Source organism: Oreochromis niloticus, linkage group LG20 (assembly GCF_001858045.2).
Source record: "Oreochromis niloticus isolate F11D_XX linkage group LG20, O_niloticus_UMD_NMBU, whole genome shotgun sequence".
In the NCBI taxonomy this organism is placed as follows: Eukaryota; Metazoa; Chordata; class Actinopteri; order Cichliformes; family Cichlidae; genus Oreochromis; species Oreochromis niloticus.
Genome location: NC_031984.2, coordinates 31,053,564 through 31,080,381, shown reverse-complemented (window position 1 = coordinate 31,080,381; position 26,818 = coordinate 31,053,564). Strand labels below are relative to the sequence as shown.

Genomic DNA, 26,818 nt, shown 5'->3' with positions numbered 1-26,818 from the left:
ACTTTAACAACTTTAAGTTGATGCAGGATCATAATGTCATTTCCGTGTGCAGAGTGTGTTATTTATATCATTCAGATCCTGTTGATTACATCATGTTTTGTGAACGTTTTATTTCTCTTGTCTGTCTCAGAATGGAGGACGATGGTACCTGACAAAAAGGCCTGTAGTGGAACAGTGTTGGTTCACTGGAGACAGGGACCCAGTGCTGTTTCCAGAGAAAACTTCAATGAAACTGAGAAGGAAAAGCTTTGCCAGGATATGGACTGTGGTGGATACCAATCAACAAATGAAAACCACCCCCAAACAATTGAAATAGATTCTTTTTGGAACAAAAGCTTCAGCTGTGGTAAAAATCCAGGAAGCATTTGGGAGTGTGAAAATAAAACCACTCCCTCAAGGAAGGAGCCAGTCTTTATTGAATGCCAAAGTAAGATTTATATCAGCAGGACTGATCTTAAATGATCACAGACTTTTTACATTTGCACTGGAAACACTGAAGAGTGAAACAAGACTCTAGGAGTGTGAAAGAGAATTATTCCAGATACACTGGATAAAGTAACAAACCAAAGCTAAAAGTGTTAAATGAACTATTCGATTATGGACTTGTGCTTCATATTTTGACTTTGTAGTGCAGAGATGATTAACTGATCATTTCTACTTCAGTGCTTTATGTCTTTATCAATACTTGACTGCAGTGTTTTATTGCTTTCCTTCCCAGAGGAGCCCAGTGTCAGCCTTTCACAGAACTGTAGTGGGGAAGTGACGATAGATAGCGTTCCAGTGTGTGCTAGTAACTGGGATCTATCCTATGCACACAAAGTTTGCCAAGAAAAGCTTTGTGGCAATGCTGTCTTCATTAAACCCAAAGCTCCATCAAAGGGTTCAGGTAACATTTACCATGTCAGCTGTGAAAAGTACCATTCCATCATTGGCCAGTGCAGGAGGACTGAAGGAAAGTGTGACACAAATGTGGTGTTCATTACTTGTAGTGGTAAGTGTGAGTCCATACACCTCTCTTTCTGTAGACTCATCCCTATATACAGTACATACATGTAGGTCCTCTGTTAATTATGGTAGTATTTTAATTCATTATCTTGGGGTAATTGTTACATTTTTTGTTTCTTTGCAAAAAGAAAGGTTTTTTTAAAGTAAAAATGACATTCTCAAGTTGCTTATGTCATTCTTAAGGAACCTATTCCAGTTTCCGTAACAATGACCATTTGGCTGGTTCAGTAGAAAAGTAATCTCAAAAATCTGAAAAATATACAAGTTATTTTTGTTCATTTTTTAAACACATTATGAACACAAGCTGACCATCTCTAACATCATATTTGTCAGACAGAAGTGGATGAGCTTGTTTCCTTCTTTAAACACAGTTTCTGTGCTTTTACAGAAAGTGTAAAGTTCCGCACGACTGAAAAACATGGAGGTGTCCTTGAAGTCAATTATCGAGATAAGTGGGAAAGAGTATGTCCATATAATCCTTCCCCAGTTTTAGTGAGAAAGCTCTGTGAAGTGATTAAGACAGAAAACCATAGCATCTCTAAGGAAGACAAACAGGTAAATCTTTACATTCTGCTTCTTGAAGCGGTCATAGCGGTTTATAAAATGGAAAGAAATGCATGAGACGTGTATCTCAATAATCACAAATTGACCAAATGTTTGAAGTTAAAAACTTACTGGATACTTTGCTGACACAAAGTTTGCAGAAATATAAAAGAAATTGAATGTCCCAATACTTTTGGTCTGGACTTCTAGTGACTTCTTTTGCTGTGTGTTGCTTCAGTCAGGCCTGTTTTTCACTGCCAGAGAAATTTCAGTGTTTTTTTTATTGTGGCTGTATGTCCGAATGTGAAAAAGTTTAAATTTGATTCAAGGTCAACTTAGAAACAACACTGGAGTTCACTGATGTTACCATGGACGTCAAGCGCGCCGTCAAACAACGTTCCTGTGGAAACGCTTCTCCAGCTGAAATACTTTGTGAAGGTAAGAGAAACCATGAATCCTTTCTCAATAAGTTCTATAGTTTTCAGAAATATTCATTCACTTGTTTTGCAGAGAAGAGACTTTTTTTTAAATCTGTAACTCTGAGCTTACTTACCTTAAGGTGGTGCAGATAAACATGATGAATCAAGTACAGCTCTCACTGTGACTGGATCCAGAAAAACATAAGTGGCTTTGCTTTATTTCAGGCTATGTGAAACTGACTCCCACACCAACATCACCCTCACCACCCTCACCACCCTCACCAACCTCACCACCTCCTTCTACATCCATAGCACCTATTATCGTGGGTGTGGGATTTCTTCTTGTTGTAATAATCTTGATTTCTGTTCTTATACGATTTTGTGTCAAGAGAGCCAGGAAGTCCAAAGTTTCATGTGAGTATATTTATTACATGGCTTATTTCTGTTTTAATGAATTACCTTAGAACGTATCAAAAACTGAACTGAACATGAGATCCATCCTCATCATCCAAGTTTAAAGAAAAAGGCGTTGGAGGCTTTTTGCCACAAGAGGGCAGTCTTTCAGCATACTGACTGAATTCTGACTTCTCTGCGCTTTTCAGACAGCATTTCAAATAATGCTGTCACCGCTGCGGACTGAACAAGCAGCACATTAGCAAAGTCAAACATTGCTTACTTGATTGAAAATGTACATACAGAACTTGTAAAATTACCCAAACCTGTGCATATGTTGCGATTTTCCTTGTCTCGTGCTGTACCCTGGTACATCGGTACATCACTGGTTCAATAGCACAGTGCATTGGTTAGACAGCTGCGGCTATGTACTCTATCAGTAAATGCATAATACATTAATCTTTCAGCAAGGATGCTGCCTGGGAAAGAAGTGGAGTTTGAAAGAGGGGAATATGAGAATGTCATAGACAAAGACAATGAGATGGAAGACATCAGTCGTGGTAGTATGTCATTCATTCATTCATTCATTTGTTTATTGATTGATTATTTTGTTCATTCATTCAGTTTTTTCATATTTTTTAAAATGTTATTAATCTTAATCAAAGTCTATAGATTTTAGTGTCATTTATACATGTGTACATGTATACATGTGTACATAACTAAAACTCATTACTTTTGTTGTGGTAATGACGTGGTAATGTAAGAAGCAGTAATACGTAAAACACTGTTATATTTTACACTGATAATATTATTCATTATTACATATTAATATGCCTGTTGTAGTTATTTCTACTTAATTGCACTATATCATCAACTTGAGAGGTTCTGGCCATAGAAATGAAAACCTTACCTGAATTAAATTTGGCTTTACTTTTTGGTGTTGTCTTCTTGCCTTGAGCTACTGCTTCTCCCTGATGTCCACTTAAAGGTGCACAATTTCCCTTTCAGCGTGGACCTAAACAGAAATATAAAACAGATTTCAAATTACTGCACTGGTCAAAGTTCAATTTTCATTAAAAAATATGCACATATCTGAGATGTGGGAGTTTTGGGGGAAACTTTTTTTTAATACAACATGGTGTAAGTGTTCTCTTGCTATTTTTCATTCAGGAGTCAGATCAGAGGCGGATTTAATCTCAGAGAAAGATGGGCAGAGTGTTTCCTCTTTACCTTATGAGGATATTGAAGCAGATGAGGCTCGACCCCTGACCTTCTCAGGCACGACTGCTCCTGCTGCCCGAGACATCAACGTTCATGAAGGTGTCCATAATGAAAGTACTGGCACTATCACAGTGTTTTCGCACGTTAATATTGGTAAATCTGAAAATGGCATCAATGAGACTAATTAATGTTTAACATTTGCAATCTGATTTTCTTTGTGACAGATGGGGTGACCTATGAAGAGGAAGATTCACAGGAGAGTTATGATGACATTGGTATGATTATTGAAACCACACAGACTACAGCAGAGGTTCACAACAGCTCCCAAACAACTGATGACTTAAACACAGCAGCCCCAGGACTGGTGGAGAGAGATGAGGACTACCTAGAGCCAGATGTGGATGGGTGAGCCGAATGTGGCTTTAGGACCTACTTAAAAAAAAGCAGATCATGTAAAATTCGCCTTCCTTAAATGATATTATTTTCAATGGCTGAAAGAAAATTCAGTTTGACCCAAAACCTCAGTGTAAAAAGAAGCAAAATCTGTCTTTTGATAAAATTTGGCAAAAAACTTGAAATGTATAATATATAAAAAGAATGTTAAGTACTAGTATTTTTTCTGTGCATCTTTCAATTTTTTGTTTGTTTGTAAACCTATAATTGAATGTAAGGTTTTTATAAACATCCTTACAGTGTTTCATATGTAACATTTATTATAATTAAATCTTCTATAATCATTACATTTTTAGGTTTGAACCTTTAAGTACATCTAGTGATGCTTCAGAGACTCAGGAATTTGGGAAATGGCTTAGATGTTGAGTATCAAACTGTATGTTATGTATGCTATATATAGTTTGATACACAGCACAATAAGCCGTTTCATCCATAAAATGTTGCTTTTAGAGTCTCTGAAGTTCTGAAACTGAAAATAAAATGTCCCATTCTTTCAGGTTGTTGACTTGTTCTTTTCTTTCTTTCTTTTTTTTTAACCAATGCTTGGATTCAAAGCATTTTGAATAAAATTTAATTATCACACAATTTAATGTTCTATGTAATAACGTAATAATTTCTCCCCATGGTCAAAGCTTGAGTAGTTGCTTGCTACAAATGTTAACATGAATAAGGTCATTGCTAAGGCACTGACAGACCGGCTAGTGCAGCTATTAGAAGACTGAGTGACCTAACTAAGGAGTTAGCCAAGGGCCACTGAGCAAAGAGCCAGCAATACACCCAATGGGACTAATTTGTAAGCAGTGCCCCTTATATCTTGTGTAAACATCACATCTAGCATCGCTGTCAGAGGCCTTGCTGAGGGATCATGGTGTAGCTGAAGCTGAAATAGATACAGCCTTCTGCAGACCTTCTCCAGAAGGCCATGCATCTCTGTCTAATATGAAGAAATATGATAATATGATAAACCTTTACTGCAGTCTATAAAGGGTCTATAAAGGGTCTATAAACCATTCTGCAGAGGAATGGTTTATTCAGCCAGATTTAAAACTCATCACAGTACAGAAAAAGCATCAGTGAAGGTCACAAATTATCTGATAGTTGACTATTATCTGTGCTTGTTCTAGTTGACCTCAGTACTGTTGATCATAATATTTCATTACAGAGATTAGATCATGCTGTAGGTATTAAAGGTAGCGAACTGCAGTGGTTTGAATCATATCCATCTAATAGACTTCAATGTGTTCATGTCAATGGGGAGTCTTCTTCATGCACAGTGGTTAATTATGAAGTTCCAAAAGTTTCTGTGCAGGGACCCATTCTGTTTACATTATACATACTTCCCCAAGGCAGTATTATTAGATGGCATAGCATACATTTTTATTGCTATTCAGATGATCACTCCATCCACTTTTTTTCCCGCATATCCAGGCCAGGTCACGGGGGCAGCAGCCTAAGCAGAGAAGCCCAGACCTCCCTCTCCCTGGCCACCTCCTCTAGCCTTTCTGGGGAAATACCAAAGCATTCCTAGGCCAGCTGAGAAACCTAATCTGTTCAGTGTGTTCAGGGTCTGCCCCAGGGCCTCCTCTTGGTAGGACATGCCCAGAACACACAACCTCAGATGGCTCCTTTCCATATAGAGGAGCAGGGGTTCTACTCTGAGTCCCTCCTGGATGGACGAAGTCCTCACCCTATCTCTAACAGAAATACCAGCCACCCTTTGGAGAAAGCTCATTTCCACCACTTGTATCCACAATCTTGTTCTTTCAGTCACTACCCAAAGCTCGTGACCATAGGTGACGATAGGGACATAGACTGACCGGTATACTGAAAGATTCACTTTTACGCTCAGCTCTCTCTTCACCACGATGGACCTGTATGGCGTCGGCATCACTGAAGCACCAATCTGTCTGTCCGCTTGCTTCTCCCCTCATTTGTGAACAAGACCCTGAGATCCTCCACTTGGGGCCGTAACTCTTCCCTTACCCGGCATGGGCACTCCACCCTTTTCTGGTTGGAGACCATGACCTCAGATTTGGAGGTGCTGATTTTCATTCCTACTTCACACTCGGCTGCGACGGTGAGTGTGAAGCGGTCTGCAAATTCAGAGGTACCGCCCCTGATCTCCAGGAAACATTGTAGAGGCATGTCAACCAAGACAGCCATACAATATCCAGAGCCTTCAGGAACTTAGGGCGAACTTTGTCCACCTAAGTGGCCCTGCCACCAAGGAGTTGTTAAGCTGCCTCAGTAACCTCCCTCCCAGAGATAGATGAGTTTCCTCCTCGTCCCCAAACTCTGCTTTCTCTATAGAAGACATGTGAGTGGGATTAAGAAGGTCCTCGAAGTATTCCTTTCTCAGTTGAGGTCAGCAGTGCTCCCTTCGCACTATACATAGTGCAGGTATAGCACCGCTTTCCCCTCCTGAGTCACCTGATGGTTTGCCAGAATCTCTTCGAGGCAGACCAAAAGTCTTTTCTATGGCCTTTCTGAACTCCTCCCAACTTGAGCCACTGCCAGAGCTCGTGCCAGGTCTGTCCAGCATCCTCCCCTACCACCTTATCACTCAACACCAGATGGTGATCAGTTAACAGCTCAGCACCTCTCTTAAATCAAGTGTCCAGAACTTATGGCTGCAGATCTGATGATATAATTACAAAATAGATCATCCACCTGCAGCCTAGAGTATCCTGGTGCCATGTGTACATATGGACACCCTTATGTCGAACATGCTGTTCATTTCGGACAAACTGTGGTTTGCACAGAAGTCAAGTAACAGAACACCATTCGGGTTCAGATCTGGAAGGCCATTCTTTCCAATCATGATTCCCATGATGCACTTAGCGTTTCTCTTTCTCTCACCTCTTTTCACCCACAATAAGTTTATACTCTAAACCTAATTATCAGTTATTGTTAACCTCTGGGTCTCTTCCACAGCATGTTTTTTGTCCTGTCACCCCCAACCAAGAGGACTGCCCCTTCCTGAGCCTGGTTCTGCCAGAGGTTTCTTTCTGTTAAAAAGGAATTTTTCCTTCCCACTGTAACCAAAGTGATCGTTTGATTATTGGGGTTTTCTCTGTATAATTGTAGGGTCCTCATCTTACAATATTAATGTGAAATATGCTGAGGGACATTCAAACCATGGACTGATGTCTTCTTCAATTTTAAACCAACATTTTAAGTTAATATTAACGTAGCTAATTGATAGATGTATTACTTGTTAAACAAACGTGTAAGCTACTACACTATGGTGCCACTGGACCAATATATATTTAGTTATTTTTTCAAAGTTGTTTTGTTTTTCTTGTTGTAATCTCATGACTCCCTATATTAACCGAGATCTTCAACATCTGCATCCACATTCAAAACCAAACAAAACCAAAACATTTCTCAGCCTTCTCACTGGTTACTCTGTGTGTGTACGTGTGTTCCTGTGTGCGTAAGTGGGGTATATTTTGTGCATAGAAGGAGGGGAAGACATTATGTGTCTGTGGTTTATGTGTTTGGGGTGGATGTGGGTTCTGAGTAAACGTTTTCATCTGTAGATGCACAAACATAAAACATAAACATAAAACTTTCAGATATTTGGGTTTACAAGGTTACAAAACTAAGTACACAAATACGCATTTGATTTACAAGTACAAAATATTTATGACCACAATTTGAGACTAAGGTTATGTGTGCATGGCGTGCATTGCAACTTAAATGAACTACTATAAATACTTGAAACTGTCTGTAAAGAGATTTCATGCACACTTAGTCAATGATGGCTAAATAATATTGGGTTTATAAAAACATATATAAACCCATATATAAACATATATAAACATCATTCAAAATATTTTACCTTCCACAGACATTTTGGCAAAAGAAAAGCATAAAAGTCAAAGAAGAAAATTAAAATTAAGATGCAAAAATAGTTTGTTAGTATTAAATCACTGACCTATAACTGCTTGATTTGTTAATTAAATTGTTTGCAAGTTTTTCAGTTGAATGTTTTGCTCTGTTATTTTTTTTTTTTCAGATCTAATTCTGTGGCAAGTTATAGTTTTTCTTTTTCCTTTCAGACATCAAACAACAAGTGCTAACAATTTGAATAAAATAATAACAACAACAAAAGTGCTGAACAGCTACAACTCATCATTATCTTCTAAGAAAAATGTTTTCTTCTTTATTTAAAGGTTAAATTACGTCATGGGCATTATCATTTAATATTTTCCAAACTTTATCTTATGAAAAGTACATTATGGTTTTTTTTCTTATATGTGTATATGTGGGTTATGTGTGCTGATGAATGTAAATGTAGATATTTGAATTTAACTAAATGTATATATAATATATAAATAATATATCTTCATTTTTATTGCAAATATGTTGTCATGTTTTTGCATCTAGTTTAAGATCTTGGCTGTCTTTTCTGGATGTGGTTGAAGGGTTTTGGTTTCGGTACTGCTGTTTAACACGATTTTGGCCATATGGAAAAGAAAAAGAAAAAACTTATAAAAGACTTGCATAAGATGTGGCCTACTTCATATAGTGAATCACATAACGCTTATATGATTTCCTCATGAAAGTGGCCACTTTCTCATTACTTTCATATATTGTTTTAGTAAGTATCCAAAAAATACACGTTCCATTTATATAATTTTTCAAGGGATCTTATATCTGTTTTCACTCTTGTATGCTTTTCATACAAGTTTCAGACAAGGGGCTGTTTGGGATCTGAGGTCTGTTTGGGATCTGACTCTTGGTGGCGCTGTCACTTGGTGTTCGCTCGCTTTGTGGTAGAGTATCACTTCCTGTTCCTGCTCAAACACAGTGGTGTTTCTGAGTAGCTTTTCTGCTTAGCAATTTAATTTAAATCTTTTGATACATCCCTTTTTCATAGTATAATCTTAACGTGCTTCATCTGAATCACCCTTTCTGTGTACTCACTACCTAATTTATAGCCAAAGTATTCACTCACTGTCTCTTTACTGTTTCGCTAGCTTAGCTTAGCTCGTAGCCGACTCGTTAGCACCATGGCTACTTCACCTGTCCCTCCTGCACTTTCCTGCTCATTGTGTCAGATGTTTAGTTACTCCTCGGCCTCCTTTAGCAGTAATGATACCTGTAATAAATGTAGCATATTTGCAGCTCTGGAGGCCAGGATTACTGAATTGGAGACTCGGCTTTGCACCCTTCATTCACCCGTAGCTAGCCAGGCCCCTGTAGCTGGTGCAGCCGAAGATAGCGTAGGCCCCGCTAGCTGTTCCCCGGCAGACCCCAAGCAGCTGGGGAAAGAGGGCGGCTGGGTGACGGTGAGGAGGAAGCATAGTCTTAAACTGAAGCCCCAGGTACACCACCAACCTGTTCTCTTCTTCTTCTTCTTCTTCTTCTTTGTTTTTAACGGCGGTTGGCAACCAACGTAAAAGGAGCATTACCGCCTCCTACTGTTCCGGAGTATGGATCAGACAGTGAGCTTACAATCTGTATCAAAAAACAAAAAACAAAAAACAAACAAACAACAACAAAAAAAAAAAAAAAAAAAAAAAAAAAAAAAACCCTCACACTCTTTCATACACACCTATAGCCTTCAAAAACCCCACCAAGTCCCTCACCTGTGCCCTACTACCCTCCAACACACTCTTCAGATTAAATTCCCCGATTCCCCGCTCCCTCAATCTATTCTGCAGAACTTTTCTCTCCACATCATAACCCTTGCACCGCAGTATTACATGCTCTACCGTCTCCTCCTCCTCCTGGCACACCCCACAAAGCCCCGTCTCATGTTCTCCTATCATCTGTAGTGTTTTATTTAACGCACAATGTCCCAGTCTAAGCCTGGTAATGACCACCTCTTCTCTCCTATCACCCCCATACAACCTACACCCTGCCACCTCCTTCTTAAAATGATACAAGTGCCTGCCCTTACTCCCTGAATCCCACCGCTCCTGCCACTCCCGAACAACCTGCCTCCAAACAATACCCTTTGCTTCAGATCCGCTACTTTTAATTTCCATCTCAGTCCTATGTTTAGTCAATGCTCCTTTTGCCAACCTATCCACCTTTTCATTTCCACTGATTCCTACATGAGCTGGCACCCAAAGAAAGTGAATATTGCCACCACAACACCTTATTCTGCTTATAGTCTCCAGAATAGTAAACAGCATACCCTGCCTTGTCTTCGAACAAAATGATTGTAGACTTGAAAGAACAGCTGCTGAGTCAGAGCATACTACTACCTGCCTGAGTTTTGAACACTCTATCCATTTCAATGCTACCAAAATTGCTACCATTTCAACTGTGTACACTGAAAGGCCATCCGAAGTGCGTCTGTTTATTTCAATATTTTTGGATGGAACTGCTATTCCAAACCCTGTAATTCCAGTATCTGGACTTTTAGCACCATCTGTGAACACATGAATATACCCAGGGTATTCAGTCGAGCTGTGAAAATGAAATGCTGACACAAGATCGACTTTTCCTTTCAATATCCTCTTCAGATCCAGCAAGTACCAGTCCACAGGAGGGGTCTCCAATAACCATGGAGGAACCACAGGGAACACAACTGCAGGACATATTTTAAGTTCCACCAACCTGTTCATGTGTCTAACCGTTTTTCCCCACTCGGCGACACACCCGCCGGGGGTCAAACTCTGGTAATTGGTGATTCTGTTCTCAGACATGTGAAGCTAGAGACACCGGCAACCATAGTCAATTGTCTTCCAGGGGCCAGAGCAGGCGACATTGAAGGAAATTTAAAACTGCTGGCTAAGGGTAAACGTAAATACAGTAAGATCATAATTCACGTCGGCAGTAATGACACCCGGTTACGCCAATCGGAGGTCACTAAAATCAATATTGAATCGGTGTGTAACTTTGCCAAAACAATGTCGGACTCTGTAGTTTTCTCTGGTCCCCTCCCCAATCAGACCAGGAGTGACATGTTTAGCCGCATGTTCTCCTTAAATTGCTGGCTGTCTGAGTGGTGTCCCAGAAACGATGTGGGCTTCATAGATAATTGGCAAACCTTCTGGAGGAAACCTGGTCTTGTTAGGAGAGACGGCATCCATCCCACTTTGGATGGAGCAGCTCTCATTTCTAGAAATATGGACAAATTTATTAAACCCCCCAAAATATGACTATCCAGAGTTGGGACCAGGAAGCAGAGTTGCAGTCTTACACGCCTCTCTGCAGCTTCTCTCCTCCTGCTACCCCCCCAAAAACCCATCTCCATTGAGACTGTGTCAGCTCCCAAAAAGACAAAAAACAAACCAAAAACCAGCAATAAACAACTTAAACATAAAAAATCACAAAGAAAGAACAATACAGTATCCACATCTGAACCAAAGAGTAAAACAGTGAAATGTGGATTATTAAATATTAGGTCTCTCTCCTCCAAGTCTCTGTTAGTACATGACTTAATAATTGATCAACAAATCGATTTACTCTGCCTTACAGAAACCTGGTTGCAGCCGGATGAGTATGTTAGTTTAAATGAATCAACACCCCCGAGTCATTCTAACTACCAGAAATCTCGAAGCACAGGCCGAGGGGCGGTGTGGCAGCAATTTTTCACACCAGCCTATTAATTAACGAAAGACCAAGACAGACTTTTAATTCATTTGAAAGCCTGATGCTTAACCTTGTCCACCCCAGCTGTAAAACTCAGAAACCAGTCTTACTTGTTATCATCTATCGTCCACCTGGGCCTTACACAGAGTTTCTCTCTGATTTCTCAGACTTTTTATCTGATTTAGTGCTCAGCTCAGATAAAATAATTATTGTGGGTGATTTTAACATCCATGTAGATGCTAAAAATGACAGCCTCAACATGGCATTTAATCTGTTATTAGACTCAATTGGCTTCTCTCAAAATGTAAAAGAACCCACCCACCACTTTAATCACACTCTAGATCTTGTTTTAACATATGGCATAGAAACTGAACATTTAACAGTGTTTCCTGAAAACCCTCTGCTGTCTGATCATTTCCTGATAACATTTACATTTACAATAATTGATTACACAGCAGTGGAGAGTAGACTTTATCAAAGTAGATGTCTTTCTGAAAGTGCTGTAACTAAGTTTAAGAATATAATCCACCCACTGTTATCATCTTCAATGCCCTGTACCAACATAGAGCAGAGCAGCTATCTGAACGCTACCCCAACAGAGGTCGATTATCTTGTTAATAATTTTACCTCCTCACTACGTACGACTCTGGATACTGTAGCTCCTGTGAAAACTAAGGCCTCAAATCCAAAGTCCCTGACTCCGTGGTATAATTCTCAAACACGTAGCCTAAAGCAGATAACTCGTAAGCTGGAGAGGAAATGGCGTGTCACAAATTTAGAGGATCATCATTTAGCCTGGAGAAATAGTTTGCTGCTTTATAAGAAAGCCCTCCGCAAAGCCAGAACATCTTACTATTCGTCACTGATTGAAGAAAATAAGAACAACCCCAGGTTTCTCTTCAGCACTGTAGCCAGGCTGACAAAAAGTCAGAGGTCTACTGAGCCAACCATCCCTTTAACGTTAACTAGTAATGACTTCATGAACTTCTTCACAAATAAAATTTTTATCATTAGAGAAAAAATTACCAATAATCATCCCACAGATGTAATATCATCTACAGCTACTCTTAGTACCATCAATGTTAAGTTAGACTCTTTTTCTCCAATTGATCTTTCTGAGTTAACTTCAATAATTACTTCCTCCAAACCATCAACGTGTCTTTTAGACCCCATTCCTACAAAACTGCTCAAAGAAGTCCTGCCATTAATTAATGCTTCAATCTTAAATATGATCAACCTATCTCTAATAATCGGCTATGTACCACAGGCCTTCAAGGTGGCTGTAGTTAAACCTTTACTCAAAAAGCCATCTCTAGACCCAGCTGTCTTAGCTAATTATAGGCCAATCTCCAACCTTCCTTTCATATCAAAAATCCTTGAAAGAGTAGTTGTCAAACAGCTAACTGATCATCTGCAGAGGAATGGCTTATTTGAAGCGTTTCAGTCAGGTTTCAGAGCTCAGCACAGCACAGAAACAGCTTTAGTGAAGGTTACAAATGATCTTCTTATGGCCTCTGACAGTGGACTCATCTCTGTGCTTGTCCTGCTAGACCTCAGTGCTGCATTCGACACTGTTGACCATAATATCCTATTAGAGCGATTAGAACATGCTGTAGGTATTACAGGTACTGCACTGCAGTGGTTTGTATCATATCTATCTAATAGACTCCAATTTGTACATGTAAATGGAGAGTCCTCTTCAGACACTAAGGTCAATTATGGTGTTCCACAGGGTTCAGTGCTAGGACCAATTCTATTTACATTATACATGCTTCCCCTAGGCAACATCATTAGAAGACATAGCATAAATTTTCACTGCTATGCAGATGACACGCAGCTCTATCTATCCATGAAGCCAGGTAACACACACCAATTATTTAAACTGCAGGAATGTCTTAAAGACATAAAGACCTGGATGGCCGCTAACTTTCTGCTTCTTAATTCAGATAAAACTGAGGTTATTGTACTCGGCCCTGAAAATCTTAGAAATATGGTATCTAAGCAGATTCTTACTCTGGATGGCATTACCTTGGCCTCCAGTAACACTGTGAGAAACCTTGGAGTCATTTTTGACCAGGACATGTCCTTCAACGCACATATTAAACAAATATGTAAGACTGCTTTCTTCCATTTGCGCAACATCTCTAAAATTAGAAATATCCTGTCTCAGAGTGATGCTGAAAAACTAGTTCATGCATTTATTACTTCCAGGCTGGACTACTGTAATTCACTATTATCAGGATGTCCTAAAAACTCGCTGAAAAGCCTTCAGCTAATCCAAAATGCTGCAGCAAGAGTACTGACAGGGACTAGAAAGAGAGAGCATATTTCTCCTGTTTTGGCTTCCCTTCATTGGCTTCCTGTTAAATCCAGAATTGAATTCAAAATCCTGCTCCTCACATACAAGGTCTTAAATAATCAGGCCCCATCTTATCTTAATGACCTTGTAGTACCATATCACCCTATTAGAGCACTTCGCTCTTGCACTGCAGGCCTACTTGTTGTTCCTAGAGTATTTAAAAGTAGAATGGGAGGCAGAGCCTTCAGTTTTCAGGCCCCTCTTCTGTGGAACCAACTTCCAGTTTGGATTCGGGAGACAGACACTATCTCTACTTTCAAGATTAGGCTTAAAACTTTCCTTTTTGCTAAAGCATATAGTTAGGGCTGGACCAGGTGACCCTGAATCCTCCCTTAGTTATGCTGCAATAGACGTAGGCTGCCGGGGATTCCCATGATGCATTGAGTTTTTCCCTTCCAGTCACCTTTCTCACTCACTATGTGCTAATAGACCTCTCTGCATCGAATCATATCTGTTATTAATCTCTGTCTCTCTTCCACAGCATGTCTTTATCCTGTTTTCCTTCTTTCACCCCAACCGGTCGCAGCAGATGGCCGCCCCTCCCTGAGCCTGGTTCTGCCGGAGGTTTCTTCCTGTTAAAAGGGAGTTTTTCCTTCCCACTGTCGCCAAAGTGCTTGCTCATAGGGGGTCATATGATTGTTGGGTTTTTCTCTGTATTTATTATTGTGCTATCTACTGTACAATATAAAGCGCCTTGAGGCGACTTTTGTTGTGATTTGGCGCTATATAAATAAAATTGAATTGAATTGAATTGAATTGAAAGACAGATACAAACTTTATAAGATTTATATATATCTTTTCCATATGGGTGCACACAGTTTTGCTGCCATCATTATTTAGCAAAAAACCAAAAACAAACCAAAAAAAAAAAATATCATTGTCTGCTATCTTGGCTGCAGGGCATGCTCATGTGTTAAACACATATAGAACTGTTATGAAATCTGACACATTACTGAATAATAATATTTTAATAACACTTTTTGAGCCATCCATAGGTTGACTCGCTGGTGTGTTTCACATGCCCTGATGCATAATCCATTGCACTTGTCTTCTTCTGGGTTCTTGAAAAAGTCGCACAGTCTTGTAGAACAGTGTGTGTTTCCATGGTGTGCACTGACCTACAACAGGGTTGGTTTATGCACCCTGAGAGTCTTGTTTGGTGGGTAGCATGCCCTTTAATTTTGTATTCAGTTTGATACAGTAAAATTCATGAATTTAATGTTTAAGTAAATATTTAAAACACATGAAAGCATACATCTATTGTTTTTTTAAATATACACCTTTAAACACAGTTGGGAGCTGATTTTTCGTATGTGATCGCTGTTTCCTGCCTAGATAAACGATCTGGTTTCAGAAATGCAACCCAGAGGTTTGTGGCTTTATTTCTGTTAAGCTAGTCTGGAGTTGATGGTGTCACTTATGCTTCATTTCTGATCAGGTCCCTGATAAATGTGGTCAAGTTGCCTCTGTGTGAATCTTACACTCAGATGTGAGAATAAATGCTCAGAATGTTCTCCTGTAATAATCAGATTTTCACAAAAACTATTACAAAACAACTCTTTTTTCAGGGCCCATGCATTGAAAAAGTCACCAACTGATGTCAAACTTTTTATTACTTTACCATTAGTTTATTTATTTTTAGACTTTCATTACATTTTCTTTTAAGTTTGGTTAGTGTGTCTTAGGGACAGTAATTAAGAGAGACCACAGACACAGAGGGAGTTATAATATGTAAGCTTGACAATGCTCCTTTGCTGTATTAAACCACTTAACCCTGACGTATAAATCATTCAAACATAACCAATGGACATAACTCAAAGAATGAACCACTGTCGTATTAACATATAACAGAAAAGTTGGTACCTTTAGACAGGATGTTACTAGCAGCATGTGGCAAAAACATGTGTTCTGTTCCCATTTCTTTATCTGCATGTAAGAAAAGTTGGAAAATGATGCAGAAAAAAAATTATTATTTTTGCAGCAACAAAGAGATTCTGATGATGATGATGCTGGCCTAAAAAATAATTTACTGTGTTCCTAAGAAATAGGAAAAAATGCAGCGCAGAGCAAATATCAGTGACAAATTGTAATCAGTATGTACAGAGGAGATCGAGACGGAACAGCAGTGAGTGTCTAAAGCCATTTATAAAACATAGTGGAGGCTCTGTCGTAGCTTGGGGCTGCATTTCAGCTTGTGGTGTTGCGGAATTGTCACAAATGATGGAATTATGACTGCAGGAAATGACTCATCATAAACTGCTTGGAACAGTGCTGGGCCAGGCATCCTATCAGCAGTTGAATTGGAGTTAAATCAGTCTATTAGCATTTCTTTTAAAATTATTAATAATAAAACAGCTATTGAATCAGCTATTAAAGGTTAAATTTACAGTTTATCAATAGTTGATAAATTTCACATTCTCATGAAATCAATAGTGTGATTTACTGTTGATATGTTTACACATTTTCTAGGTGTTACAGCATCAGAGTGAGTTTAAGTTTAACATAAAAAGGTGTTGTATAAGAAATGAGAGCACTTGTGTTTTACTTTTCTTTCAATCTAAGTTAACATTTGTCAGTCTAACTTTGGCGCTTATGCTGCTCATTTCCTTTTTTGTGGGGAGAGCCATGGCAATATAAGGCTGAACATATCACTTGTCTGCCTCACTCTTAAGTCATGAGCTGTGGTGATGATGTGGTTCCTGCTCCTGCTTCTCCACCTTGCTCACATTGAGCTGGTGATCTCACAAGGCAAGTTAATTTAGTTTCTTTAACTTTGAATATTAGTAATGTTATTAATTAATAGCATTATTTTAAATTAAAAATCTTTAATATATCTTTGAAATCTTTAAAATGTTTGAAGTGAAATCTCCCTGTGTGTGTGTGTGTGTGTGTGTGTGTGTGTGTGTGGTGTGTTCAGGTGAGATACAGCAGTGATAAAGGTGTTACATATTAAATATGGTGAAAGTGTTTTTATAAACAGGTTATATGAGACTGCAGCTCAAAGGAAACAAGTCAAACGTGTTTAGAAATATGTTGCTAAATATTTTAAAATAATAAAGTAAAACATAAAAGCATACAAACAAATAATTATTAGTATTATTTTTTTTTTACTTGTATTCAGATGTTATGGCACGAACAAAAGTGTAACATTTTATCCTTTGCAGTTCCCAAAAGTAAGTCATGAAACAAATCATAATAATAAGAATAAGAATAATTTGCTGTATAAACCTTGTATGTTCCTAGCTGAGGACAAACTGATTCTAAAAAATGGAAACAAAGGAGGCTACCCATGTGAAGGCTACCTTGAAGTCTACCATAACAACACATGGGGCTATGTTGGTGATACACGCTGGAGCAAGAACACTGAAAAAGTGGTTTGTAAGAGCACTCACTGTGGGGAACCTGTGGACAGCTCAGTAACAGATATTCTTAAGCCTTCAGAAGACAGACCAATCTGGCTCAATGAACTGAAGTGTGAAGGAGACGAGAGCGCTCTGTGGGAATGTAAACATCCTGGTTGGAAATCCAGCTATTACTCAAAGCTCACAGTGAAAAAAATTACATGTTCAAGTAAGTTTCTCTGTTTTTTGTTTCTGTTATTTTTATGTTGTTGGTGGTGGGTTTTTTTAGTGAGCTCAGTGACAACAACTCTTAGCTAAAGGTTGTTAAGGTACATTAATGGAAATGACTTGATAAGATCGATTGTGATGTTTGTTGGTTTTTTGTCTGTGTTTGTATTTGGCTGGTTTATGATTGTGCTCTTCAAGGTAATATCACATTAAGCCTGGATGGACCCAAATGTGCTGGAGCGGTCCAGTACTCCATTGATGGCAAATCGGGTTACTTTTGTAAAGACAGATTGGGTAAGAGTGTGATTCATTCATGTATACATTTGTAGGTTCTTTTCTAAATGTTAACTGTACATAACATCAGAGGAGAAACAAAGATAAGTTTTTCTCAGTAAAATGCAAATGCAGTAAACAATAGACAGCAACTCAGAGACAGCGTTTAAGATCAGTGTAGTGCAATTATGGTTAAATAATTCTAAACTAATGTCAGATAGTTTTAAATTTTAATTGACTCATATTTTTTAATAATTATTGTAATTAAGTTACTTATTAAAATATCATTCAATGAAGATTTTCACTAAGACAAATAATGATGATATGTTTTATTGTATAATTCCTAATCAAAAATAAAAATGAAGATACTTAAGGAAAGTTACTTTTCACCATTGATACTTTTATATTCAGACACTATAGTCACAGAATTAGAAGCTTCAACATTGTCTTGTTAAGCCTGAAATACTAAAGTATCACACTAAAGAAAATCTCTCTGTGCTAAATTATCAGATTCATGCTACAATCAAATATCTTCTGTGTTTCAAAGGGCAGAAGAGTTCCACTACTGTGAAATATTCTTCTTCTTATTTAATGGTGTACTACTTTGATCACGTTTTAAAATGTCTTACACTATTTTTGATTAACAAAGAATATATAATTCCTCTCTATTAAAGAAAAAAAAGAAGCCGATCTTCTGTGTAAAAATCTCGGGTGTGGTGAATTCAAAGAAATTCTTCCCCTAAAATGGATCGATAGTGAAAGATACAGAAGCTCATCAAAGATGAAGCTCGATTGTTCAGCCTTTAAAAATGCAGACCCAGATAATCTGTGGCAGTGTGTGAATGGCAAACAGGACAATTCAGCATCATGCAAACCTGTTTCTATCATATGTGAAGGTAACACACACACAGACACACACACAGACACACACACACACACACACACACACACACACACACAGACACACACACACACAGACACACACACACACACACACACAGACACACACACACACAGTTACACATTACGTAAACTGATTGTGTTACATATTAAATATGGTGAAAGTGTTTTTATAAACAGGTTTTATGAGACTGCAGCTCAAAGGAAACCAGTCAAATGTGTGTTCTGGGCAGCTGGAAAAAGAAGAAAATAACAACTGGGTACCTGTTCAACAGGACAACTTTGATTTTGATGTGTGCCAGCAAATGCACTGTGGTAACTCTCTCAGCCCAAACAACAGCACAAACAAAAACCTTAATGTGACTTGCACAGGTAATTCAACACATTTATATTCCAACACAAACAACTTCCAAGCAAAAACTTCACACTGTAAAACTGCTCTCTCTCTCTCTCTCTCTCTCTCTCTCTCTCTCAGATGAAGTTAAAGTAGTTCTGCACTCTGGTAAAGACAGCAAGTGCTATGGTACAGTTAATATTGAAGTGAATGGTTCAGTTAAGCCTGTGTGTGCCTCCACCTGGACTAAAAGTGAAGCTGAATTAGTCTGCAAGGAGCTTGGATGCGGGAAAGTGAGTTTTCCAGTTTAGTCACCATAAGTTACCTGTTGTTCTGATACATGGATACTGAGTGTATCAGAAACTGTCCATACAGCAGTGCTACTGGCTTTATTGTGATAAGTGTACTAATGTGCACCATTAATACTGGATGAGTATCAATGAAATAATGCAAACTCATAAATGCTTTGTTCTAGCTGATTTATACTAAAGTCGAACATCGAAATTCAGGAGGGATAATGGACCATGTGAGCTGCAAAGGCAGCGAGTCCTCACTGTGGCACTGTCCTGCTAAGCATGACAAGAACATCCAGTGTTCAAACCAACCTTATGTGGTGTGTTCAGGTGAGATACAGCAGTGAAAATGTACAGAGTGGCTGCTGATGGCCTTTGTCTGCTTTTATAATGGGATTTTAGATTCTGCAATAAATTCTCTGTTGAGAGAGAAAATGAGTTACTTCATTCAATGAAACTGTGACATTGTTAAATTCTAATTAATTTTTTCCAAAATGTGTTCAGTAAGAGTTTAATTTAATGTATTTATTCTTTTTGTGTTTCGTGGCTGATAAATCTCTTATTGTCATGGTACAGACAGTGTGGAGGTGAAACTGGCAGATGGTCCTGGAAGATGTGCTGGAAGATTGGAGATAAAGCATGAGGGCCAGTGGAGGAAAGTTCCTGCAAACAGATGGACAGAGGCTCAATCAGCAGCTGTCTGCAAACAACTGGAATGTGGGGAAAAAGGCAAAACTGAAAAATTCAGTCAGGGTTCTGGTAGCTTCCTGTCAATAACGTGTCCAACAAATAAGAAGATATCAAACATATCTGAGTGCTTAACAGAAAACTCAAACAACCAGCGTCCAGATCGAGAAGTGGAAGCAGTTGGAATAACCTGTGAGGGTGAGTGTCACGTGCCCTTTGACCTTGTTGCTGTGTATAACTGTTATAAGTAATTACACATGTGTAGCAAATGATAGTGCTTTCCCAAAGTTAACATACTAAAATATAATAAAATGCTAGAACCAGGAAAAAGACATTTTCATTCATCGATGTGAGTCAGAAGAAAAAAGTGTTTTTTTCTCCTCTGCTTAGTTACACGCTTCTGTTTAGTAAATCATCAAGTCTAAGGTCTAAATATACTTACCTGTGAAAATCCAACTAGAAACCCAAATAAACAATTTGTATTTTGTGAAAAAGTCATTAGGCTTTTTTGGGTGCCAAATGTCTTTGTTGGTAAATTAGCAGACTAATTACAGACAAAACAATGTTTGCCCACATAGTGGAGTGTTTACCAGCCTCTCACATCTTGGCCAATAGAATAGAATAGAATAGCCTTTTATTGTCATTGTAAATTTACAACAAAATTGTGGGGGCTCCTCGCCAAGTGTGCAGAAATAAAATATAAATAGTAAGACAACAGGAATAAATAACAAGCATGCTTCATTGCTTTTAATGTCTTTACATTTCCTTCATCTTAATTCTAAAAAATCTGAGGTTGTCAGTTCTTACAGCAACACCGAATCATCATTCAACAGCCTTCGTATCATTTTTGGTACTGATTTGAAATTTGAATCTCACATCTCAAAGCTCATCCAGTCTATTTCTCTCATTTAATTAGGAAACATCACAAATTTCAGACCCTTACTGACACTCAGTAATGTGGAACTTTTACTGCACGCTTTAATTTTCTGTCGTCTTGATTACTGTGACTCACTTGTCCCATGCACCTCTCGGTCCTCTTTAGCTCGTGTTTAGCTGGTCCAGAATGCAAAAACAAAAACAAAAACTAGCTGGTGCTCATACATATATATAATGCTTTTCTACTCCTTTAGAGCACCCAGACCGTGTTTTGCTGCAAGTAGTAGAGATTCATTAATCTGCTCAGCTATCAGCAAAGACATTCAGCATTTTAAAGTCAAAGCACTTTTTACTACAAGCCCAATTCACCCAGTCACAAGCACACATTCATGCAGTGCTTTAACTCTGTGTCAAAGGGCTTTGTCTAACATTCACGCATGAACCACTGACCTTTCAACAGGTAGACGACCTGCACAGCCACTTACTGTATATCACGTTTCTCTCTTTGTGTCCATCAGGTCACAAGGTGGTGTTTTTGAGTGGAACCTGTTCTGGTCATGTGGGGATAGAGCATGGCAGAGAAATCTACTGGCTCTCTGGGTCTAAAGAGACATGGAACCAAGAGTCTGCAGACACAGTGTGTCAGCAGATGCATTGTGGGAACGCTGCCAGCTTTTCTTTCCATTCTAGGGCTGATATGATTAATAAAGTTTGGAAAGACTCTTTTAGCTGCTCATCCAGAAAAAAGTCTCTTTCTGAGTGTAGCCAAACTACACTACTGCCTCCTGACCACCAAACTTCTACTGCCCATGTGAAATGTTCAGGTAATGTGAAATGTGAATGAGTTAAAGTATAAAACTAAGACTAAAGTCATTATAGAATTGATTTATTGTGTCACTAGTTGTAATGTGATCCACTCAGAAGAGACAATTTATTTATAACAGACTTTACCTTTTAATGTCCATAGATGTACATTCACTTCCTTGTTTTCTCTCAATCAAGTTTCTACTATTTTCAGTTTTTTCTGAAACCCAGCTCGGTCTAAGAAGTTGTGAAATATCTGCTGATACTAGTTTCCTCTTAACTTTTGCTTTTTCAATGTCACAACAGGAAATATTGAGATGAGGTTGACGAACAGCTGCTGGGGAAAAGTCAGAATTTGTGTAGAAGGCAAGGAAGGAGATATGTGTGCAGACACCTGGACAGAAGACAAGTCTGTGAAGCTGTGTGAAAAGCTGAACTGTGGGACGCCCATAAAAGCCCACAACAGTCCCAGAGATGGTGATATCCTCTTTAAGAGTTTACACCCGACAAGTCAGACTACTGACCTGACACAGAGCATCTTTGTCAAAAACCAGGACAATGATAACTCCTGTAGACAAAAACCAGCCTATGTTGTTTGCTCAGGTAATTAATTGTTTTTTAAAAATATTTTTATATTGCAAAAAAATATTACGTGTCTGGACTGTCCTTTTTAAAAAGTTTCATTTTTAACTGATTTGGACCCTTTGGAAAAAAGTGCCAGTTTTATTGCTCCAGTTTATTGGACTCTTGATTCTTCAGTCACTAAGTTATGCTATGCAGATGACACCCAGCTCTCCATGTCCATGAAGCCAGACAACACACACCAATTAGTTAAACTGCAGGAATGCCTTAAAGACATAAAGACCTGGATGGCCACTAACTTTCTGCTTCAGATAAAACTGAGGTTATTGTACTCGGCCCTGAAAATCTTAGAAATATGGTATCTAAGCAGATTCTTACTCTGGATGGCATTACCTTGGCCTCCAGTAATGTTGTGAGGAACCTTGCAGTCAGTCTTGACCAGGACATGTCCTTCAACGCACATATTAAACAAATATGTAAGACTGCTTTCTTCCATTTGCGCAACATCTCTTAAATTAGAAATATCCTGTCTCAGAGTGACGCTGAAAAACTAGTTCATGCATTTATTACTTCCAGGCTGGACTACTGTAATTCATTATTACCAGGATGTCCTAAAAACTCCCTGAAAAGCCTTCAGCTGATCCAAAATGCTGCAGCAAGAGTCCTGACAGGGACTAGAAAGAGAGAGCAGATTTCTCCTGTTTTGGCTTCCCTTCATTGGCTCCCTGTTAAATCCAAAATTGAATTCAAAATCCTGCTCCTCACATACAAGGTCTTAAATAATCAGGCCCCGTCTTATCTTAATGACCTTGTAGTGCCATATCACCCTATTAGAGCACTTCGCTCTCGCTCTGCAGGCTTACTTGTTGTTCCTAGAGTATTTAAAAGTAGAATGGGAGGCAGAGCCTTCAGTTTTCAGGCCCCTCTTCTGTGGAACCAGCTTCCAGTTTGGATTCGGGAGACAGACACTATCTCTACTTTAAGATTAGGCTTAAAACTTTCCTTTTTGCTAAAGCATATAGTTAGGGCTGGACCAGGTGACCCTGAATCCTCCCTTAGTTATGCTGCAATAGACGTAGGCTGCCGGGGATTCCCATGATGCATTGAGTTTTTCCTTTCCAGTCACCTTTCTCACTCACTATGTGTTAATAGATTTTCTCTGAATCTATTATTGTACAATCTACTGTACAATATAAAGCACCTTGAGCCAACTGTTCCTGTGATTTGGCGCTATATAAATAAAACTGAATTGAATTGAAGTTACAGCATACCAGAATTTAAAAAGCAAACAAAAATACATTGATCTGTTTTTAAATGTTCCTTCAAATGTTTTAAAATATCTGGGTAAATACTGTTTTTCATAATTAAGCTCATTTGTTTTAAAGAAGCAAATATAAATCTTTCTGAAGCTATCAGACTAAAATTCTTTTCACTAAGATGATGATGGTTCTTGTTGCTTAAAATTACTATTCAAATAAAATAAGAGTTTTGTAAATATATGGTATTATTTTGATATTCTTTTTTTTCAGGTAGTGTCAAGCCCAGATTTAGCATTCCCAGTTACAAATGTTTTGGAAACATAGAGGTGGAGTATGAGGGGAAGTGGATCCCTGTGTGCGAGGATGCTCTCAAAGACACTAACAATCGAAACACCATCTGTCAGGAGCTTAAATGTGGTGATGCTGTCAAGACTCTTCTCTACTTTGGACCTGCACCAACAGATAAATTAGCCATTTCAAACCTAAACTGCACTGCAAATGCTAACAGTCCATTATCTGCATGCAGCAGTATTACTGCTTCTACAGCTGCCTGCAAACACAGTGGCCTCCGATGCTCTGGTGTGTATAATGATCTTTGTGTCAGCAGTTTCTTAATTATTCTTTGCTCCTTCAGCCTAATTTTAAAATAAAGGGTTTGAAACTGAATTTAAATTGAAACAAATTGAGACTAGTTTGTATTTCAGAAAAATGTTGAGATAAAAATAATGCTGCGTTCAAACTTTGACATGCTCGCCTTCAAAGGTTACTTTAAGTAAAATAAAGGTTAGAAGTTTAACATCCTCACCTAGTTGTGTGCTAGTGGTTGTGGGTGTGTGTATGTTCAGACCATGAGTTTAATGTGGGTCAGATGTCAGGAGGTAGAGTTCAGGAGTCTGACAGCTGTGGGGAAGAAGCTGTTCCGGTACCTGGTGGTCTTAGTCCGGAGGCTCCTGTAGTGCCTCCCAGAGGGCAGGAGGGTGAAGACTCCATGTGCTCGATGACTGGGGTCTCTGATGATTTTCCCAGCCCTTTTCAGACACCGCTTCCTGTAGATGTCCTTTATGGCAGGAAGTGGTGCTCCGGCGATGCGCTGGGCAGTTTTCACGACCCTCTTTCTCGACCCGTACCAGACTGTTATACAGTTGGTCAGGATGCTCTCGATGGTGCAGCGATAGAAGTTCACCAGGATGTCTGAGGACAGGTGGTTCTTCCTCAGAGTCCTCAAGAAGAAGAGGCGCTGGTGAGCCTTCTTGACCAGCTTGGAGCAGTTGGTTGTCCAGGTGAGATCCTTGGAGATGTGGACTCCCAGGAACTTGAAGCTGCTCACACGCTCCACAGCCGTCCCCTTAATGTGGATGGGTGGATGTGGGTCAGCATTCCTCCTGTAGTCCACGATGAGCTCCTTAGTCTTCTCAGTGTTAAGCAGCAGGTTGTTTGTGTCGCACCACTCAGCCAGACGATCCACCTCCTCCCTGTAGGCGGTCTCATCGTTGTCACTGATGAGGCCAATCACCATGGTGTCATCTGCAAACTTAATGATGGTGTTGGAACCATCAGCAGGTCTGCAGTCGTGGGTGAAGAGGGAGTAGAGGAAAGGGCTCATCACACAGCCTTGTGATACACCGGTGTTCATTGTGATTGTTGATGAGCAGCGGTTGGTCAGGAAGTCCAGTAACCATTTGCAGATGAGGGAACTGATGCCCAGGTCTGTCAGTTTCCTGATGAGTTGTGAGGGGTGGATTGTATTGAATGCTGAACTGAAGTCTATAAACAGCATTCTGGCGTAGGTGTTGTTGTTGTCCAGGTGTGAGAGGACAGAGTGCAGTGCGATGGAGACTGCATCCTCTGTGCTCCTGTTCTGGCAGTATGCAAATTGGTGGGGTCCAGGGTGGGGGGGGAGACAGGATTTGAAGTGTGCTAGGACCAGCTGCTCTAAGCACTTAGTGATGATGGGGGTGAGTGCTACTGGGCGGTAGTCATTGAGGCTAGATGGGTTGAAGTTTTTGGGTATCGGGACGATGGAGGTGGATTTGAAGCAGGCCGGTACCACAGCGTGGGCCAAGGACAGGTTGAATATGTCTGTGAGCACTCCTGCAAGCTCCCCAGAACACGCTCTGAGAACACGCCCGGGGATGCCATCAGGACCTGCAGCCTTGTGGACATTGATCCTGCTCAGCACCGCTCCTACGTCGGTGGGGGAGAGAGTCAGAGGTTGGTGGTCTGGCGTCATGTCTGTTTTGGTTGTGGTTGTGGGGTTTCCTCACTCAAAACGAGCATAAAAGTTGTTGAGCTCGTTGAGGAAGGAGACATCAGAGGATGCGGGGGAGGGTTTGGTGGTCCTGTAGTCTGTAATGGTCTGCAGTCCTTGCCACATGCGTCGGGGGTTGGAGTTGGAGAAGTGTTCTTCTACCTTCTTTTTGTAATGGTGTTTGGCTTTTTTGATGCCCTTCTTTAGATTAGCCCTGGCTGTACTGTAGGCGTGTGCATCTCCTGACCTAAAGGCGGTGTTGCGGGCCTTCAGGAGGAGACGAACATCCCGATTCATCCAAGGCTTCTGGTTGGGGTACATGGTGATCCGTTTCTGGGTGGTGACACTGTCTGTGGTTTTGGAGATATAATCCAGTACAGATGAGGCGTACTGGTCCAGGTCTGTGTGGGTGAACATATTCCAGTCTGTGTTTTTAAATCTGTCCTGGAGCACTGCGTCTGTCCCCTCTGGCCACACTTTAATTGTCCTCACAGCAGGTTTCACACGTTGGATGAGTGGTGAATACCTAGGTGTGAGGAACAGGGAGAGATGGTCCGATTGTCCAATGTGGGGGAGGGGTGTTGCTTTGTAGGCTCCAGCCAAGTTGGAATAAACATGGTCTAAAGTCTTGTCTCCTCTGGTGTGGCAGGAGACATGTTGGTGGAATCTGGGGAGGACTGTCTTTAAGTTGGTGTGGTTGAAGTCGCCAGCAACAATAAAAGCAGCCTCGGGGTGTTTATTCTGGTGTTTGTTAATGGCTGCAGAAAGTTCTTATGGATTATGGACTTGTGCTTCATATTTTGACTTTGTAGTGCAGAGATGATTAACTGATCATTTCTACTTCAGTGCTTTATGTCTTTATCAATACTTGACTGCAGTGTTTTATTGCTTTCCTTCCCAGAGGAGCCCAATGTCAGCCTTTCACAGAACTGTAGTGGGGAAGTGAGGATAGATGGCGTTCCAGTGTGTGCTAGTAACTGGGATCTATCCTATGCACACAAAGTTTGCCAAGAAAAGCTTTGTGGCAATGCTGTCTTCATTAAACC

The 26,818-nt window shown here is 39.7% G+C and overlaps 2 protein-coding genes and 1 long non-coding RNA gene across 4 annotated transcripts in view; 2 read left to right on the top strand and 1 right to left on the bottom strand.

Moving 5' to 3' along the window:
* Positions 1–4,396, top strand: part of LOC102081453 (scavenger receptor cysteine-rich type 1 protein M130) — a 41,111-nt gene extending 36,715 nt beyond the window's left edge. The window contains exons 12-19 of the mRNA XM_025901684.1: positions 131–427; positions 719–991; positions 1,394–1,560; positions 1,878–1,986; positions 2,193–2,381; positions 2,828–2,923; positions 3,531–3,695; positions 3,806–4,396. Coding sequence (XP_025757469.1) covers positions 131–427; positions 719–991; positions 1,394–1,560; positions 1,878–1,986; positions 2,193–2,381; positions 2,828–2,923; positions 3,531–3,695; positions 3,806–3,990 — 1,481 coding nt within the window. The 3' untranslated portion in view covers positions 3,991–4,396. The remainder of the gene's footprint in view (positions 1–130; positions 428–718; positions 992–1,393; positions 1,561–1,877; positions 1,987–2,192; positions 2,382–2,827; positions 2,924–3,530; positions 3,696–3,805) is intronic.
* Positions 2,444–3,728, bottom strand: LOC102077795 (uncharacterized). 2 transcript variants are annotated; one of them, XR_266423.4, is made up of 4 exons: positions 3,591–3,728; positions 3,271–3,375; positions 2,687–2,839; positions 2,444–2,603 (listed from the first exon to the last, which is right to left on the bottom strand). It is a non-coding gene; the product is annotated as an uncharacterized LOC102077795 (long non-coding RNA). The 2 variants fall into 2 exon arrangements; XR_266424.4 differs by having other exon boundaries at positions 2,687–2,835.
* A 12,222-nt stretch (positions 4,397–16,618) lies between the features above and the next one.
* On the top strand, positions 16,619–24,163 carry LOC109196105 (scavenger receptor cysteine-rich type 1 protein M130). The gene is made up of 12 exons (XM_025901550.1): positions 16,619–16,695; positions 17,191–17,517; positions 17,715–17,810; positions 18,464–18,685; positions 18,870–19,061; positions 19,165–19,316; positions 19,499–19,646; positions 19,893–20,201; positions 21,398–21,703; positions 21,990–22,286; positions 23,795–24,103; positions 24,159–24,163. Exons 1-12 carry the CDS (start codon positions 16,635–16,637, stop codon positions 24,161–24,163), a joined length of 2,424 nt encoding a protein of 807 aa, XP_025757335.1. The 5' UTR covers positions 16,619–16,634.
* Positions 24,164–26,818: the final 2,655 nt, after the last annotated feature.

What these genes read in the sequence shown, in the direction of transcription:
- LOC109196105 (XM_025901550.1), top strand. Translation starts at nt 16,635, where the DNA reads ATGATGTGGTTCCTGCTCCTGCTTCTCCACCTTGCTCACATTGAGCTG. An exon ending in GAAAAAAATTACATGTTCAA is followed by an intron (nt 17,518 to 17,714) that starts GTAAGTTTCTCT and finishes GTGCTCTTCAAG; the next exon opens with GTAATATCACATTAAGCCTG. An exon ending in TGTTTCTATCATATGTGAAG is followed by an intron (nt 18,686 to 18,869) that starts GTAACACACACA and finishes TTTTATAAACAG; the next exon opens with GTTTTATGAGACTGCAGCTC.